The sequence below is a fragment of the Zea mays genome, chromosome 2 (assembly GCF_902167145.1).
Source record: "Zea mays cultivar B73 chromosome 2, Zm-B73-REFERENCE-NAM-5.0, whole genome shotgun sequence".
NCBI classification, from domain to species: domain Eukaryota; kingdom Viridiplantae; phylum Streptophyta; class Magnoliopsida; order Poales; family Poaceae; genus Zea; species Zea mays.
In genome coordinates this window covers 5,348,911-5,365,555 of record NC_050097.1, presented here as the reverse complement: position 1 = coordinate 5,365,555, position 16,645 = coordinate 5,348,911, and the positions used below count along the sequence as shown (strand labels likewise).

The 16,645-nt window shown below is 41.8% G+C and overlaps 3 protein-coding genes across 3 annotated transcripts; 2 read left to right on the top strand and 1 right to left on the bottom strand.

Annotated features, from left to right (window-relative positions):
- Positions 1-884: 884 nt before the first annotated feature.
- On the top strand, positions 885-2,043 carry LOC103645843 (peptidyl-prolyl cis-trans isomerase CYP37, chloroplastic-like). Its single transcript, XM_035965041.1, has 4 exons — positions 885-1,484; positions 1,571-1,660; positions 1,841-1,936; positions 2,032-2,043. Exons 1-4 carry the CDS (start codon positions 1,371-1,373, stop codon positions 2,041-2,043), a joined length of 312 nt encoding a protein of 103 aa, XP_035820934.1. The 5' UTR covers positions 885-1,370.
- Positions 2,044-4,741: 2,698 nt separating this feature from the next.
- On the bottom strand, positions 4,742-5,776 carry LOC103648353 (oxysterol-binding protein-related protein 3C-like). Its single transcript, XM_008672837.2, has 3 exons — positions 5,552-5,776; positions 5,305-5,483; positions 4,742-5,198 (listed from the first exon to the last, which is right to left on the bottom strand). Exons 1-3 carry the CDS (start codon positions 5,636-5,638, stop codon positions 4,952-4,954), a joined length of 513 nt encoding a protein of 170 aa, XP_008671059.2. The 5' UTR covers positions 5,639-5,776; the 3' UTR covers positions 4,742-4,951.
- A 1,489-nt stretch (positions 5,777-7,265) lies between these two features.
- Positions 7,266-8,351, top strand: LOC109943939 (actin-85C-like). The gene is made up of 2 exons (XM_020548026.2): positions 7,266-7,701; positions 7,790-8,351. Exons 1-2 carry the CDS (start codon positions 7,608-7,610, stop codon positions 7,951-7,953), a joined length of 258 nt encoding a protein of 85 aa, XP_020403615.1. The 5' UTR covers positions 7,266-7,607; the 3' UTR covers positions 7,954-8,351.
- The last annotated feature ends 8,294 nt before the right edge of the window (positions 8,352-16,645 follow it).

The following is a 16,645-nucleotide window of genomic DNA, read 5'->3' as shown; positions in this document are numbered from 1 at the left end:
TTCTTCTCTCTCTCCCTCAATAATCTGTCTTTATTGGACTTTGATTTATATCACTTGAGTTGCTCACTAAATCAAATTCTATGTTCATAAGAGCAACAAGTCCAAGAGAATTTCCTCTTATTTCTCCTATCCATATTGATTATATTGGCCTAACCTATAATTTGGGACTTAGTTTGTTTTAAGTATTTAATTTTCAGGTGCATGGTGAAAGAGATAGAAGAGAGAAAAGAAGAAACAAGGATAGAAGGACATGACAAGTGTCCCGTATGTCAGTTTGCCACGACCTGCATAGAGAGGGTTAAGATCTGTTTGGATCTAGATGAAACCGGAAACCAAGTTTAGGGACTTAAAGATAGTAATTTTGGAAGTACATAGATCTATGTGACATCTTATACCAAGTTTAAGAACAAGTTGTGTTCTTATCATCTATACATGTCAATGCGTCTTGCAATTTAGAATAGAGAGAACAAGAAACTAGCCATATGTAGTATTTTGCCATAGAACCCTTAAATTGATATTTAATAACCCATGCCAATGTTGCAAAAATGATGCAGATATTTCGTCACTCAACATAACTCAGAGGAGAGGATCCAAGTTTTTGGTTAGACCCTTTGACAATTCCTTAGCACACGTTCAAATATATAAGTGTTGATAGTTAACAACTAATTATTAGTAAGCGAAGATTTACATGGCCTTGTAGTAGGGATGGTCATGTTTACTCGCTTAGGAGCTGATGTAAAGATGATAACAAACACTGTTGGTTCACTTGCATCATCAAACACTTATAAAACCACACTATTAATAAGTGGATCCAAATAAAGATCTCTACAACTATTAAGAGTGAAGCGTAGACTGCCCCCGCCTCTACCAACTCCTCCTGCTACCGCGCGCCCAGCCCCCGCGAAAATCGCCGCAACCGAACGCCCGCCTGCGCGAAACGCCCGCACGCCCGTCTGTCCGCCGCAGCGCATGCTCCGCGCATCCCGCCGCGAATCCCTCCGCTGTCGAACCGCCCTCGCCGTTCTCCAGCGGGGCGCTCCAAGAACTCCACGCATACCATGTGGGTGCTGCTCCTCAAGACGCACCGCTCGCTGGGTGCCTCGCCTCGCTAGCCTCCGCCGCCGTCGCGCTGGGCGATGCGGCCAGGCATACGGTGGCCGGGGAGAGGACCTACGCGCGAGGCCCGCATGGTAGTCGCCGCCGGCGAGAGCCCCCTGGTGCGCTCTAGGTTCTGGTGCGCCATGGACCCCTCCCTGTTCGATGCACATTCTCCCTCCCCGACGCTCTATCCCTAGATCCACTTCTCGCGTCGCTCTCCCGTCGCCCCCGGCAAGCTCGCCTTCTGCAATTGCCACTCCGCGCTGCTTGCGATGTCAAGCCAGCCACCATCCACCCGTACATCGCCTGACACTAAGGTGCCGAGGACCGGGGAGCTGGCCCTGAGGAGGGCGATCCCCGCTAACCCGAACATGAAGGCCATACAGGTTTGCCTGCTCCTGAGGATTTGCATGTAGGTTTGCTTATTCGATTCTTCCGTCTGGGCGTTGCCTTACATTCCTACATTTGGCAGGAATCGCTGGAGGATATTTCGTACTTGTTGAGGATACCGCAGAGGAAGCCGTACGGTTCCATGGAGGGCGATGTGAAGAAGTCCATGAAAGTAAATTGTCTGTCTCCATGGCATGTTAATTTTTCTGGTTGCTCTTCAGAGTTGAGAGTAACTATTTCCTGGAGCTATCTAGACTGATGGCACATGTTTGATCCGTGCTCTTGTGCACTTGCCAGTTCCACTTGATAGGATTGCACTTCATTCATATACTACTCTGATGCTCTTGTGCAGATAGCAATGGACAACAAGGAGGCAATCCTGGCAAGCATTCCTGAAGAGCATAAGGAGGAGGGTGCCAAGCTATATACCTCATTACTCGAAGAGAAGGTAATTAAAAAATGCTAAGGGTGCAAAATGTAGTTCACGGAACAAACATGAACCTATTTTTTACCTGTATTTAGCCATGATCTTTATTCTTGTAGCATGATAGCTGAGCTATTTTGCACCATCTGCAGACTGGTTTGCAGACTCTCTTGAAATATATTAAGGAGAATAACCCTGACAAACTTTCTATAGCACTTGCTTCATCACTTGACACTGTTGCTGAATTGGAGCTGTTACTAGAGATGGCAATGGGTACCCGAAACCCGAAACCCGATGGGTTTTTACCCCATTAGGGTACGGGTTTGGGTCAATTTTCATACCCATGGGTTTGTTAATGGGCATAAATCTATACCCGACGGGTTTATGGGTACGGGTTTGTTCCTATAGTACCCAAACCCGTGAACCCGTGGGTTTTTTAAACCCGACCAAACCTAGTGCATATTGTCATTTTATTTTATAAACGACCAACAAACTTGTTATTCCTTATTTACTTCATAATTTTTATCAATTGGTGAATGCATCAGTAGTCGGTGAGAGTGTTGCTTGCTTGCTATTATAGTTTTTACTAGCGTTATATATGTGGTGGATGGATAACTTAGTGCAAGGTCACTTAATTATACAACTTATTATTTGTATTTCATTCTCTCTACTAATAATTTTTATACCAAATCATGAACTCGTTGTTCATTACATAGATTTTGGATCATGATCTCATTAATCATTACGATAATTATTGATTATGAGAAGAACAAGTATATTGGAGATGAAACCCGCGGGTAACCCATGGGTACCCGCTAACCCGATGGGTACGGGTTTGGGCAAAATCTCAAACCCGTCATGGGTACGGGTTTTTTAACGGGCATGGATATTTTTCACGGGTACGGGTTTGGGACGGCAAAACCTAGCGGGTTTGTACCCGTTGCCATCTCTAGCTGTTACAGGTACCTCAGTGAACCCATAGACTATCGGATAGAACTTAGACAATGCTTAGAACAAGGTTCCAGTGATCATTCTGAATTTATGATTACTTGAAACGTTTTCCCTCTCTTTGAATAGGCTCCTGGTCTGTCCTTTCTCCTGGTCTGTCCTTTCTCCGTAGAGGAAAGACTTGCTGGCTGCAGGTACCTTGCACCAGAGTATGCAGGTGATCATCCTATATTTCTTCTTACCAAGTATCATATGTGTTCACTTCAATTGACAAGCACATTACATCTAACCTACAACTACCTGTAATAATATTATTTAATGGTTTATTATTAATAGTGAGGTAGCTGGTTATTTTCAACAGTCCACCGACAGCACTCGCTCGCCCTAAACCCTCACCTCTCAGATCCTGCCCCTCGCTCGCCGCCCAATCAACAGCTCAGACGTTGCCGCCACATCCGAGCAAAGGTGGAGGCGTCTGCCTCCACACACCTCGCCCTCGCCACCGCCGTCCCTAGAGAAGACACGGAGGTGCAGAGAAGACACGGAGGTACGTCACAATTTCAAACTGTTGGTTAAACATTACTGAGAATGGCAAATGTAAATAGGATTTTAAAGCATAAGCACTGTGATCACAATGTTGGTTAAACATTATTCAAACTGTTGGTTAGTGAATGTGGAAGTTTTCATGTATTTTTGTTATGAGTGCAAGGTGCAGTTTCTGTATCTAACTACCCCTTTCTTAACATCATGTGGCTATTCTATCGGCATGAATAATTGATTAGTCCTAGATCATTATGTATGGTGGTCTTGCATTAGTCTTTTTATACTTCTGATTTATAGCATGACCTCTTTGAGTATTGATCAGTGTTATATCAATTCTTTCTTAATTCTTATAACATTTTTTTGTTTATATGCATTCTTCCGGTACATATCGGTTGATGCTAATTTTAAGATAAGGACCAATACGTGTCCTGTTTATGGGTCTCACACGAGTCATCATTTGGTCTCCCAGTTACTCCGTCAGCATTACAAACTTGAGTTGGCTTCACCTTTCTGATCTCCTCCAACAGCTCAAAGCGCTCCTCCAAACGTCCTTTCCCATACTCATATGGTATCCCTTGCTTGTCACAAATCTTACCAAGGAGGCCACCAATCCATCCAGTCCTGCCATATATTAAAAACTTGTACAAAGGCTTTTGAGGGGCAGCAGTGGTCCTTTTGGCACTGGTTGCAGGAGCTGTTCGTGCCCGTTCGTTGCATATGGTTCTTGAATCTGGGAGGGAAGAAGATTTTTCCTCAATTTCCGTTGACCATTTCAATCAACAACCATGCTGCATCTATGAGATATCTTTCACCTGTAGTGGATACATTCAATAACTTCTGCAGAAGTTATGCAAGGCAAGAAAGTACCCCTTTCACGTGAACAAGTCCAATGTAGCCTGAATCCTTATGCTCTTTAATGTTTGTGTCAAGCCATAGAACCAAGGGACATAATCCTTTCGCTTTGGATGGCCCAGCTAGCAGACATGAATTAGATTCATCTACAATATAACAATCAATAAGGTTAGCACAAATATCACTTCACATGAGACATACTTCATGGATTTGGATACCAGTTTCTCAGACCTATAATTTTAAAAGTTATCTACCAATATTGGAACTTTACTCATCTTCTCTAATAAAACTAACAATCACACATTCAGAAAGTAGATGGGTTGATTGTAGCAAATAGATGATAATGTTCAGTTACAAACATGCACCTATATATGCGGAAAAAGAGGTTCAGATTAATGGAAAAGATAAGAAATGCTAAATTTTTCATGTGGTGGTGCATCTTTCGCACCTTCTAGAGCCTAATCCTAGAGTAGTATATTGTGGTGATTCAACAAAACTCTGCAATCTCTGCTAGACTTGCGACAGTACACGGACTACACCACTTCCTGAATAACTGTAGCATTTAAGGGAAAGGGGGGGAAGGCCACAATACTACAAGGGCAAGGAAACCGCTGATGGCACAACAAACCAGCAAGGCCAGGCCTGGAAGTGTTTTACACAGCGAGCGTAGGCATGGCGGCTTCTGGCCACGGAGAATCATTGGGAAGATGATCTACCATATTGCCATGGGCTGAACTTGACTGAAGTGACATTTGTCTCGTCGGTGACATCGGAGCCGTCTATGGCAGCCCGGTGCTCTGTGTATTTTCCGTTGTATTCATAAATTTCCAGGTCACCCCACGGTGTAGGGGAGACCACATCTGTCAGGTTGAACCATCTAGGAGTAAATTGCTCGCCCTTGGCCTCTCGAGTTCGTTTCTCAGCTCTCTGTTGTTCCTCGAGCCTGAAAGTTTGCAGAAACTCGGGGGTGGTGTCAAAACTGAAGGCAGGAAAACAGGCCATTCGAAATTCCAATATACAATCAGAAAAGCAGAGAATGGGGAAAGTACCTGCTCTTCTCTGCCCCAGACTTAGACATGTCACCCTTCTCGAGGGCATATCTATCAGGCCTCAACCGTGAATCAGATGCCAACAGCTTCTTAGGTGCCGTGTCGAAGCTGTTTATTTTGTGTGCAAATTGTGTGTACTGATACTTGTCGCCCTGTGGGGCAGGAGCAACTCTCCAGATCTGCAGTCAATCAAGTATGACCAGTTCAGTGCATCAGTCATCCGCAAATATGTGAAAGAAAGTACGACCTCCTTCAGCTCCGTGCCTGGAAGCGGATCGCCTTCTTGGTCACATGGTTGGCAACTCAGGGACTTGTTCCACTTCCCTGTAATCATAATTCTGGGTTCTTCCGCTGCACTGTACACATACCCATCCACCTCGTAACGGCCAGCCCTAAAATGTTAGGGTAAATTGAGACAAGCCTAGACAAAGAAATAAACACTGGACTGAGAGAACTATAAGACAATAAAAAAACCCAAAATGTAGCCTGAATCCTTATGCTCTTTAATGTTTTTGTCAAGCCATAGAACCAAGGGACATAATCCTTTCGCTTTGGATGGCCTAGCTGGTAGACACGAATTAGATTCATCTACAATATAACAATCAATAAGGTTAGCACAAATATCACTTCACATGAGACATACTTCATGGCTTTGGATACCAGTTTCTCAGACCTATAATTTTAAAAGTTATCTACCAATATTGGAACATTACTCATCTTCTCTAATAAAACTAACAATCACACATTCAGAAAGTAGATGGGTTGATTGTAGCAAATAGATGATAATGTTCAGTTACAAACATGCACCTATATATGCGGAAAAAGAGGTTCAGATTAATGGAAAAGATAAGAAAAGAGCCATGGCACTAGAAAGCACAAGCCTCATATGAATTCTCTGAAGCTTGCAATTTGTGAAGTAAGCAGCCAACTCCTTTTGGCGGGTCACCTCATCCCTCAATTCCTTTCTCTTGAGTTCCATCTTCAGACCAAGAATATACTCTCTCACTATCTCAATTAATTCTTTCACCTCATCAACTTCTCTCCGTGTAGTTCAAGAGTTGTCTTGTGAATCTAACCTGATCTTACACGTATACAAGACACGAGACGCACAGCGAAAAAACTAACCACTGTAAAGTACAGTTTCCAGCATCAGTTGGCGTCTGCATCATGGTTGTACTGCGGCTGATGTTAGTTTTCTGTGGCGGTGAAGGCGAAGTCATGGGCACAGGCTGCTGCCCTGCAGGCTGCGGTCTGCCAAAAACCAAGGAAATATATGAAGGAAATCAACAAGGAAATACCACTGCAACAGTTTGTTCAGAGAACTGCTCTTAAGGTCTAAGATGAGGAGATGAAAATGCTGCAAGGACCAAAGAAAATTTCGCAGCAACTCCTAAAACAGAGATACTCTTCTCACAAGCTTAGTTAGCAACTGGGAATCTGAGATAATTAAGTGGTTGAAAGGCAGAGTGCAGGTGCTGGCCCTCTGTGAAAGCACACGTGCTGGCGTTCTTTCCGGAATTGAAAGTTTTTTAAAACCCTTGAGTCGTCTCCAGGTTTTCTTTTGCTTACTAATTATTTGTTAATATACACTATACTAAATGAAAATGTAGCTGCAAGTTAATGACAATTTCTGTGGTGCATGAATAATCTTCAGGTACTTATCATATCTTATGAGACTTTCTGCATGCATTCTTCAAAATTTCAATCTATTCATGTATGCGTTTCTGAACTTTCGATGCTTCAATTCATTTGCGGGAATAAGTTTGGTTTAATCTAGAAGACTGTTTGATCTTGCTTATATGCTTACTTGTGATCTTTCTTTTTCGCCAAGTGAACAGGACCCGCATCTCGGCATCTGCGCGACTGCGTTAAGATCGCACACCATGTCTGAGATTGTCAATCAAGGAAAACTGGTGTCTGATGAGATCATCATAAATCTGTTGTCAAGACGCCTGGAAGAGGGAGAAGAAAAGGGTGAATTGGGGTTCATCCTTGATGGCTTTCCTCGAACCATGAGACAAGCGGTAAGCTAATTATTTGACCTGACCATAAGTATGCAAAAACAAATACTTGCCTTTGATCAGGAAGCATTTTTCACTTGCTTTCGTTAACGAAATGGCCCGATCTGTGGTTTGTTGGTCAATGCCATGTTTTTTTATTACTGTCTTATGCTGGGAGCAAAATAGAAACAGAGAATAGCTTCAATTGATGCCTTTTAGAACGGATTCTGTAGAGCAACTCATGGATACTTTCTGCTTGTTTTAACAAACGCGGCAGTGGGCGAGCTCTGGTGTAGGTAGAAGATGACCCAGATCATGTTCGAGACCTTCAATACCCCAGCTATGTACGTCGCCATCCAGGCCGTGCTCTCTCTGTATGCCAGTGGTCGTACCACAGGTGAGCTAATTCCGTTCTCTGCTTAACAATTTCCAAATCCGATTTTCTCCTGCAGTCCGTAATCTCTAAAATCTGTGGCCTCTCTCAGGTATCGTGCTCGACTCGGGAGATGGTGTGAGCCACACCGTCCCCATCTACGAGGGATACGCCCTCCCCCACGCCATCCTTCGTCTTGACCTGGCCGGTCGCGACCTCACCGACTGCTCATCTGCGCTAGACTGTGTTTGTTCAAAAGATATTATTCAAATTTAACTGAAAGATTTTATTCGTTGCACAATTATTGTATTGCTTTGTTTGTTGAATATTATTTGCTTGGCGATGGGCTGCTGTTGCTGCTAGCAGGATTGAGAACGGATGGGCTGCAATCTATTGTTGGTGCCTGGTATCAGAGAGGGAGACAGGGGTGCACCTGTTCACAATCTTGAGGTGAGAATATCGAAACTGTCTAAGAGACTTCTCGAGGTGAGAATACCGAAACTCTCTTAATTAGAGGTGTGTAGTAATTACACAATAACATTATCAATCTTAATTATTTATCTGATTCCTAGCCATTGTTGCCGCCTCAGCCCGCGCTCGACCACCGCCACCGCTACTTCAAGCAGTTAGCTTAGCTGTGTGGTAAAATGATTGGTTAGCGATCTTTTCTACTTTTATATACTGTCTGCATAGTACACAGTAGGTACATATAACTTTCTTTATCTTTCTCCTCTTTTCTTTTGACATGATCAAATAAGCTTCTTTATAGCTTGGCTAGCAAAAGTTCACCCATGTTTCTTCTGTGTGCTGTTCAGATTTTCACTAAAATAACAGATAACATGTACTTGATGCAGTTTAACATGATCATGTTGATGTTCCATTGGGAGCATTTGGTACATTTCCCAAGTGATATGAAATCATACCTTGCAGTTTATGTTTGACCTACACTAGAGAAATTCTGTTTCTTATGAACACTGATTTGATGCAGTTTCTTACAAACATTTTGGTACATCAAGACGCATGACTAAAAAGTGGTTTCCAAAAGAGCCTGAGGCATATGCTGAGCAGCCCGAACTAAGTGTGGATTCTTCCTCATAGCAGCTTGTTAGCATTCCATCTTCCTCACTTGAAATTGTACCAATGCCTCCTGTGAATGAACTTGTGCCACCGGTGGAATGTGCAGCAGAGGTTGTTTCAACATTGTCCCCACCTAGGAAATTAAGGAAAGCTGTGAAAAAGATAACTCCAAAGAAGAAGATCCAAGCCATGTACAACTGTAATTTGGTTCCTGAAATCTGAAATGTGTGATCCTATGCCATGCAACAGCAGTTGGTTCACTCAAAATGTGTGGTTCTGTACTTGGATACCACTTGGTTCACTCCAAATGTGTGTTCTCGTTTTTAGTCTAAATGTTTGTAGCAACCCAGTTTTATTCTAAATGTTTGTAGAAGTTAGTCTTGGTTCTGGACTTGGATATCAATTGGTTCTGGTCTTGGACAGCTGAAATTGTCACCTACTACTATGACTCATGTTTAACCGTGGCCTGCATTTTGGAAAGCAAGTTCTGGTCTTAGCACTGATACTGGTGTTCTCTGATCATGCTTGTTAACAAGTTCTGTTAACTTTGCGAATGTTTATATCATGTTATTTTGCCCAAAAGTTAGATATCATGTATGGAATCACTTACTTCATTATCATCTGTGGAGACAATGACATAGTTACAGGCAGATACTTGTTGTAGTGCTCTCTTTACAATTTCTGTGTACTATATGCTGTATTCGCAGGTAGTCTGGCTGAACGGCTGCCCCAGTGGAAGAGATGACCGCGCAGTGCAGTGCAGCACCGCGTTGGTGGATGATCGATCGTCCAGTTGTATGTGACTAAAACGCCACGCCCTGTGCATTAGAGAAGATAGAGAATCGCCATGCCCTGTACAGGACAGTGAGCCAAATTCTTGTTCATTTTGCACTATGATACAGATTGATTCATTAGGCCCTAGGTTGGAGGTTGTGATTGATGAGTTGGGAAGGGATTACTTGATTGGTGGTGTACAATTCTTGGACAGGATACAGGTTCCAGTTTTTGGTCCATTAGTTCAGGAATTGTTTCATTTACATGTATATTCAGTACACTCGTATAATGGAAACAGGCAAATCTCTATCTCATTCTTTGGTTATCGTGTTATTATACGGTTCCGTTGCAACGCACGGGCACCCACCTAGTATAATAATAATTATTATTTATAGGACTGTTAGGACTAACGAATCTAGTCACAATCCTATCATTTGTGAAAGGTTATCATACATAAAAACATAACCTATATATGCATGCAACACCCTAGAGTTAGCAGTGTTAGAAACTGATTATTAGTTCTCTAGAGGTCAGCATGACAAAAGACAAGGAGTGGGAAATTGAAATAGGCTCATGGTATCTTGGGAAGCAACGATCGAGGTGGCTTTGTAAAGGAAAAGGTTCACAATCTACCTCTCTGAACTGTTTTTGTGGTTTAAATTTTCTCTTCAAACTTTAAAACCAGACATTTTGAAGCGTAGTTTTAAATGGTGTATTAAAACAAATCTATACACCAATCAGAATGTTTTTTTAAAAATATATATTTTTATGGATATCTTTCTAATTTCCTAGAGCTAAAATCTCTACTACTTATTAAGGCTCTAAGGGTAGCCTGCCGTTCTGCCTTCGTTCAATCTGGATCGTCCATCGCTGTTGTTCAATCTGGATCGTCCATCGCCACACTATCCTGCTAGCCGCGCCACATGCTCGCTTCGCGCAAAAAATCGACACAAGTTAACAATACCAAGAGCTGATTACACAAGCTAACTGCTTCTTCTGTAGCAGGAAGGTTTATAAGTTGCTATCGCAACCTTTGGCTAGCCGATATGGTACATTATATTTGCACTACGGTAGCCTACGTGGGCTGAGTTATTTGGTTACCGTACGAGGCCCAAGGAAGTACAAGTGAAGTTTAATTCAAACACGACTCATCGTCGGGACTTCGTGCGCAGCCGCCACCCACACGACCGCACGTTCTTCCAGCCCAGTATCCCAGATCAAGTCCACTACTCCACTCCCATTCCCCCAAGTCTAGCAGCCAAAGCATCGCCCGCCGCGATGGCGTCTCCGCCCCACTCAGTCGAGGTCCGGACCCCCAGCGACTCGCCGCGGCCCACCGCCGCTCTCCTCTCCCCCTCTGTGGCCGCACCCCAGCCCTCCACCGCCTCCTGCTCTTCCTCACCGTGGTCGTCGCCGCCGCTACGGCCTTTGTCCTGCTCCGCCCGCCCATCACCGTCGTGACCGCGGCGTCCGCTCTCCAAGCCCGTGGTGCTGCTCATTTCCTCGGACGGCTTCTGCTTCGGGTACCAGTACAAGGCCCCCCTCCCGCACATCCGCCGCCTCTTCGCCAACAGCACATCCGCCGCCGAGGACCTGATCCCCGTCTTCCCCACGCTCACCTTCCCCAACCACTACTCCATCATCACCGGCCTCTACCCCTCCTCCCACGGCATCATCAACAACTAGTTCCCCGATCCCATCTCGGGGGACTACTTCACCATGAAAAACCACGATCCCAAGTGGTGGCTTGGGGAGCCGCTCTGGGCCACCGCTGCCGCCCAGGGGGTCCTATCTGCCACATTCTTCTGGCCAGGTTTGGAGGTTACGAAGGGTTCCTGGAACTGCCTCGACAAGTACTGCCGCCACTACAATGGCTCGGTGCCGTTTGAGGAGAGGGTCGACACCATCCTTGGCTATTTTGATCTCTTGCCTAACCAAATACCACAGTTCCTGATGCTGTACTTTGGATTTCAGCTTGCTAAGTGAAATTCAACCACACATTTGGATGCGCTAGCAAAATTGGAGTTCGTTTGCATTGGTGTAGTAGCTATTCAATTTGATCTGCACTTCTGAGTTAAATTGCAATCTTGTGGTAGCCAATTTAGGTGTGTGTGGGTATGGGCATACGTGTAATAAAGGAGTTTTTCATTATGTGCCCAGTTGAAGGTTTGCAACGGGAAGCTTCTACACGTTATCACTTCAGTAAAGGGTTTCTACTTGCCAGTGAAGCCACACAACGTTAGGCGCTCCCTGGTGGGCTTGCTGCAACAACTCAGCAATGCGTTTGCTAATGTAAGTAACCTTGAATCCTAAATCTTCATCATCTTCTATGCTTAGGAGTCTTTACTTAATGTTTTTATTTATTATTGATAAAATAAATAACTGGCAATTATCATTCTTTTTCTATAAGCATATGAGGTTAGCCTATGTTTCTACCTTACAACTTATAACATACTCTTCGGGTCGCTTCCTATACTGGAAATGTAGCATATAAATATCTCTCCCTATATGTCCAGCAATAATATACAAATATATTATGTATAAAATCATATAGTATACAAGTATATTAGGAAACATATCTGGTGCAACCAGACCAATTGGTACAACCATGCAACCAAGACACATGAATAAAGGTGGGAGTACCTTTTAAAAAAAATCCAAGGAGAGGTGGAAGGGTTGTTTTGAAAACGATGTTTTTAAAGAAGTCCTCCCACATCCATTCCTGTGTCTTGGTTATATGGTTACACTAGATATGTTTCCAATATATTATGTATAAAACTATATTAGCTTAATTGATCTATGTCTAAATTATGATTATTAGATTGGAAGTCCATTCCAATGATCCAAATGGGGCATTATGAAATTTAGTAACATTTAGATGGAATTTGTGTGCTTTAGAGAGTCCATCCCCTTTTGTTCAATGGAGTAAATAATTTCTAAAATAAGTAGTCCAAGCTTAGTTTACATCTTAATTTGGATGTCTAGCTTCACTGATGTACTGAAGAGGCAATATAATTACAATCTCGAACAAGTTTCACAATAATATCCCCCGTCTTTTTTACATTATATAAACTCTTAATGAATACCTGCAAAGCCATGGGTTGCTAAAAACTTTCCCTTTAGTTCACCTATGTAGATTTCATGTACCGCCTCATTAGGTGGATTACGTCTGGTCGTTAGCTGCAGCTCTGGACCATTTTGTTTCTTCGATTCAGATAATGAAGCATTACTGAATATATTCATAAGCCAATGGCATCTTGAAACATAACAAGGCCTTTGTTTAATTTTTTTATTTTGATCATTTGATGTGCTATATTGGTTTAATCACAGATACTTGAACTTCACATGACTCCTCCATGAATGTGATCTTAACGTGGAAACTGTTATCGCCATGACATGGCAAAGATCGTCGATCTTCCTTCAGCCATGCCTTGTATTGGAACCGACAAACATACCAAGTTTTTCATCTATATGACTATATTTGTTGCGTTCAAACAATTTCCCAATAAATCCAATAGAATTATTTATTTTATATCTCAAATAATTGTTACTTCTTCCTTTATCATTTAGTATCCCGATCACATTACGATAATCACCACTAAAACTACAGAAAACAACAGTTTACCTCTGTTGGTATTTAGGCTGCTTTGCTACCTCAGTGCTATTATATTATTGTTTTTCTCTAGGTTAACACTTTGTATGATGTGTTGGAATTCTATATCCTAGGCCCCACATCCTGTTTTGTTTCATGATTGGTCTGGTCAACGACGTATTATAGAGTAATGCCCAACACCCCTTCAACTGTTGGACAAGCTGTATCAAGTAGAATTTACTGACAAACCATGGTCCAGGTTTAACCTGTGAATAATACATGAAATTTGGTATGTTTTTTTGCAGTAATATCTAATGTTTTTACTTCTCGGTCATGTGCTTGTGAGAGATGGCTACTCAGGATGATGAAAACCGTGTACAGAAGTTATTCAGTGCCATTGGAAAAGTTTGGATGGCTGTAGAGAAATATTTTGATGATATAACTGGCCTAAGGTACGTAACAGATTATGTATGTGGTGCTGAAATAGGGTGATAATATTTAAGGGTGAAGCTAATTTCTGTATTTTTAATGTTATTATAGTGGTAGTGGTTCGACCTACATTTTCTTAGCATAGAGGCCATGGCTGATGATGGAGTTTCATACTTCATTCATGTTCATAACAATTATTGTATAGTTTGGTCTATGGATCTTCAAATGTTCTTTTTTCTACTTGGGAGATGAACCCACTTCTATGTGTTTATATGAAATTTGAGAGGCTATATGTTCCCCTTTTTTTATATAGTGCAACCATGATATAGTTTAATCTGTAATATGATGTGTGTGTTTTTTTTGGAAACTTCCTTCATTCCTTCGTTGCTAATGGAAACTATGTGAAAGCTGTAAACTATGAGTGTGTTGTCTGCTACCATCTGAGTCAAGGCCAAGCACGCCGGCGTCATGCACGAGATATACATCAGCTTCGATGCCTCCTTCGGTCAGTCCCTACAGGCTTGTGTTTCTATTTTGGATTATCTGGCTAGCCTACCTCGAAGAAGTTTGCTTGTGAGAGTCTCTAATCATTCATTTGAAGGGCTTTGGAGAGTCTCTATTTAATTTATTTTAGTTTCTGTATTTATATTTCTGTGTCAAATACTCTAATTACAACCTTTGGATGGCTGCTTTTCAAGCTTGAATGCTGCTTTGATTTCATACCATTGATCCCCATCAGCATCCACTTGCCCACAATTGACCCATTAGTTTTTATACACAGCAAGACTGACAATTACATGGTGATGTCCATGTCCTCCGGGCCCAAATCGTACCCAAGCAGATACTCTGTAAGTGACATGCAATCTTAGCTTATCAGTTATGACCTACTAAGGACCCATCCAAGCATCTATGCGGTTCATGGCAAGGATATAATAGCCACTTATATGCTTCTGGCTTCCACGGTCCTTCAAGATAGAAGGTAGCATATGGGGTGCTTCAGTCTGGATACTCAATCAACATGAACCATAGGACACCACCCAGAAAGCCCACGAGTGAAGGCATTATTGTGCAATATATTAGTTCCATACAGAACATTCTGTAATATTTAACAAATAAATATTCTTTGATTAGAGAGGACAATTTTATAGTATCTTTTACAGTATCATGACAGATGAAAGTTATAACAAAAGAAAAAAAAGGTTTCATAAGTCTCAAGAGTCAGGATCGTTCACATGCAAATAATCTCAGACTGTAAGAAGCAGTTAGCCTACAAACCTCAATGTTTGGGCATGGTGCAGCTTGGAGCTTTCTTGATGGAGATAAGACAAGACCATCTATAAGAATGTCAATTCCAACAGGGGGCCCTTCTATGACAATAATAGCTTTGGTAAAGGGAGCATGAAGGATGAACTTTCCTTTCAAATGTGTTCATTGCTTATCACAAGTCTGATTTTTTGGTTATAGAAAGGAAAGTAAGGAATAATGTCATTGGCTCCTAAAAAGGGCATTATCAACAAAGAACAAGAAACAAGAATAACTTACTTGGCAAGTCCCACATATCGAAATTGCCTATCAGGTGTTTGTTAATATCATCTTACTTATCGTTATGTGTTTACTGGCGCCAATGTTTTTGGGTTTCTGCGATCTCTCATTTGTGTTTGTTACCTCTATGCATTATGATTATGAAGCTTCAACCACCTTACATGTGTCGATTAGAGCAATCCTAGCCAACACTGTCTCATAAGTCTTGTGTCGTTTAGTTGTATAAACTATGAGTATGGATTTTCTTTAGATTAAAAGAAAGGTAAAACATTTCTTAGTCCACTGTCTGTCATAAACAGTTTTAGAGAGTATAGAGTAGATATGGCTGACACACCATCGTTTCTTCTAATATTTTTTTGTTCTCACGAATGAACATAAAAGTATTTCAAAGGAACTTGAAATGAACTGATCTCTTCTTTGATCAAAATTGCTGCTACTCATACAATTGGACACCTACAAGTTCAAGTGTTTCAAATGTGATATTAATATAAGGCTAATTAACATAGTCCCCTTATAAACTGTGTAAGTTTAACATCTTGTATTAGTTGATTATTGGTGTTTACAGTAAACACCTTCAGTTAACTTAGTGTCTGCATGTCTCTTTTAAGATTTGTACAAACATTGTTTACCTCAGTCATCAAGACAACTATTGTGTATCTATGACACATGTGGTGTTAATTTCTTTTCGATTGATTTTCTCCCTGCTGACATACATGCTTATAAATAAAATCAAAATAGTAGTGAAATCGTAATATATTCACTATGAAATAAAGTATACTTATTGTGAAAATCAAACGTGAGAGGAGTGCTGCTTCACATACAGAACAACTTACCCTTGAAAGCTATATGAAGATGAGTAGATGGTCTCCAATTACTTCCTCATTTTTATGTATCTGACATGTTATTGGTACTAACTTAATTTAAGATGTTGTACTTCTCTAGATGGAAATGAGGTAGGGAAGGTACAATGCAGAGGGAGAAGAATAGAGCTGCTTCGTCGTCATCGTGAAGCCATCAAACTTGAAGAGACTGCGGGTACGGTCCTTCCTCCACCGCCTGCCTCCCTGTGCCTTCAGTTTTTTCATAGGTATCCTGGGTTGCATGTGTGGGTGGGTGAGGGGGTCAGTTTGTTGTGGTATGTTGTTTTCTCATAAACAACATCATTGCCATGTTGTCTTATATATTTCTTTGTGTAACTTCGGTTTGGTACCACAACAGAATAGCTTTGCTTATTAATTATGGTGGACCAATCAACAGAATAGATATCTTAAGTATCAGCCATATACCATTCATATTTTGGTGATTGCTTGCAGGTGCTCCTTACAATGCCAACCACACAAACAGATCGGATGAAGGAAATTGCACAAGCTTCACAAGAATTTCTTTATATTATGAGTATCGAGAAGATCAACAGTATCCTTGGTTTATCTCATGGATTTCTTCTAGAACATTTGTAATCACTCGAACTTGATTTTCCAAAGAACATGAGTGTGATTGTCGTATGCCCCAATGGAATGGGTCCATCCATCCACAGGCTTTATGGACAGGGCAAAA

Excerpts from the sequence above, each read along its gene's own strand:
- LOC103645843 (XM_035965041.1), top strand. The coding sequence starts at position 1,371 with ATGTCAAGCCAGCCACCATCCACCCGTACATCGCCTGACACTAAGGTG. Across the intron at positions 1,485-1,570 it reads CGAACATGAAGGCCATACAG|GAATCGCTGGAGGATATTTC; the intron begins GTTTGCCTGCTC and ends TACATTTGGCAG. Across the intron at positions 1,661-1,840 it reads ATGTGAAGAAGTCCATGAAA|ATAGCAATGGACAACAAGGA; the intron begins GTAAATTGTCTG and ends GCTCTTGTGCAG.
- LOC103648353 (XM_008672837.2), bottom strand. The coding sequence starts at position 5,638 with ATGATTACAGGGAAGTGGAACAAGTCCCTGAGTTGCCAACCATGTGAC. Across the intron at positions 5,484-5,551 it reads CAGGCACGGAGCTGAAGGAG|ATCTGGAGAGTTGCTCCTGC; the intron begins GTCGTACTTTCT and ends GATTGACTGCAG. Across the intron at positions 5,199-5,304 it reads TCTGGGGCAGAGAAGAGCAG|GCTCGAGGAACAACAGAGAG; the intron begins GTACTTTCCCCA and ends GCAAACTTTCAG.
- LOC109943939 (XM_020548026.2), top strand. The coding sequence starts at position 7,608 with ATGACCCAGATCATGTTCGAGACCTTCAATACCCCAGCTATGTACGTC. Across the intron at positions 7,702-7,789 it reads TGCCAGTGGTCGTACCACAG|GTATCGTGCTCGACTCGGGA; the intron begins GTGAGCTAATTC and ends GGCCTCTCTCAG.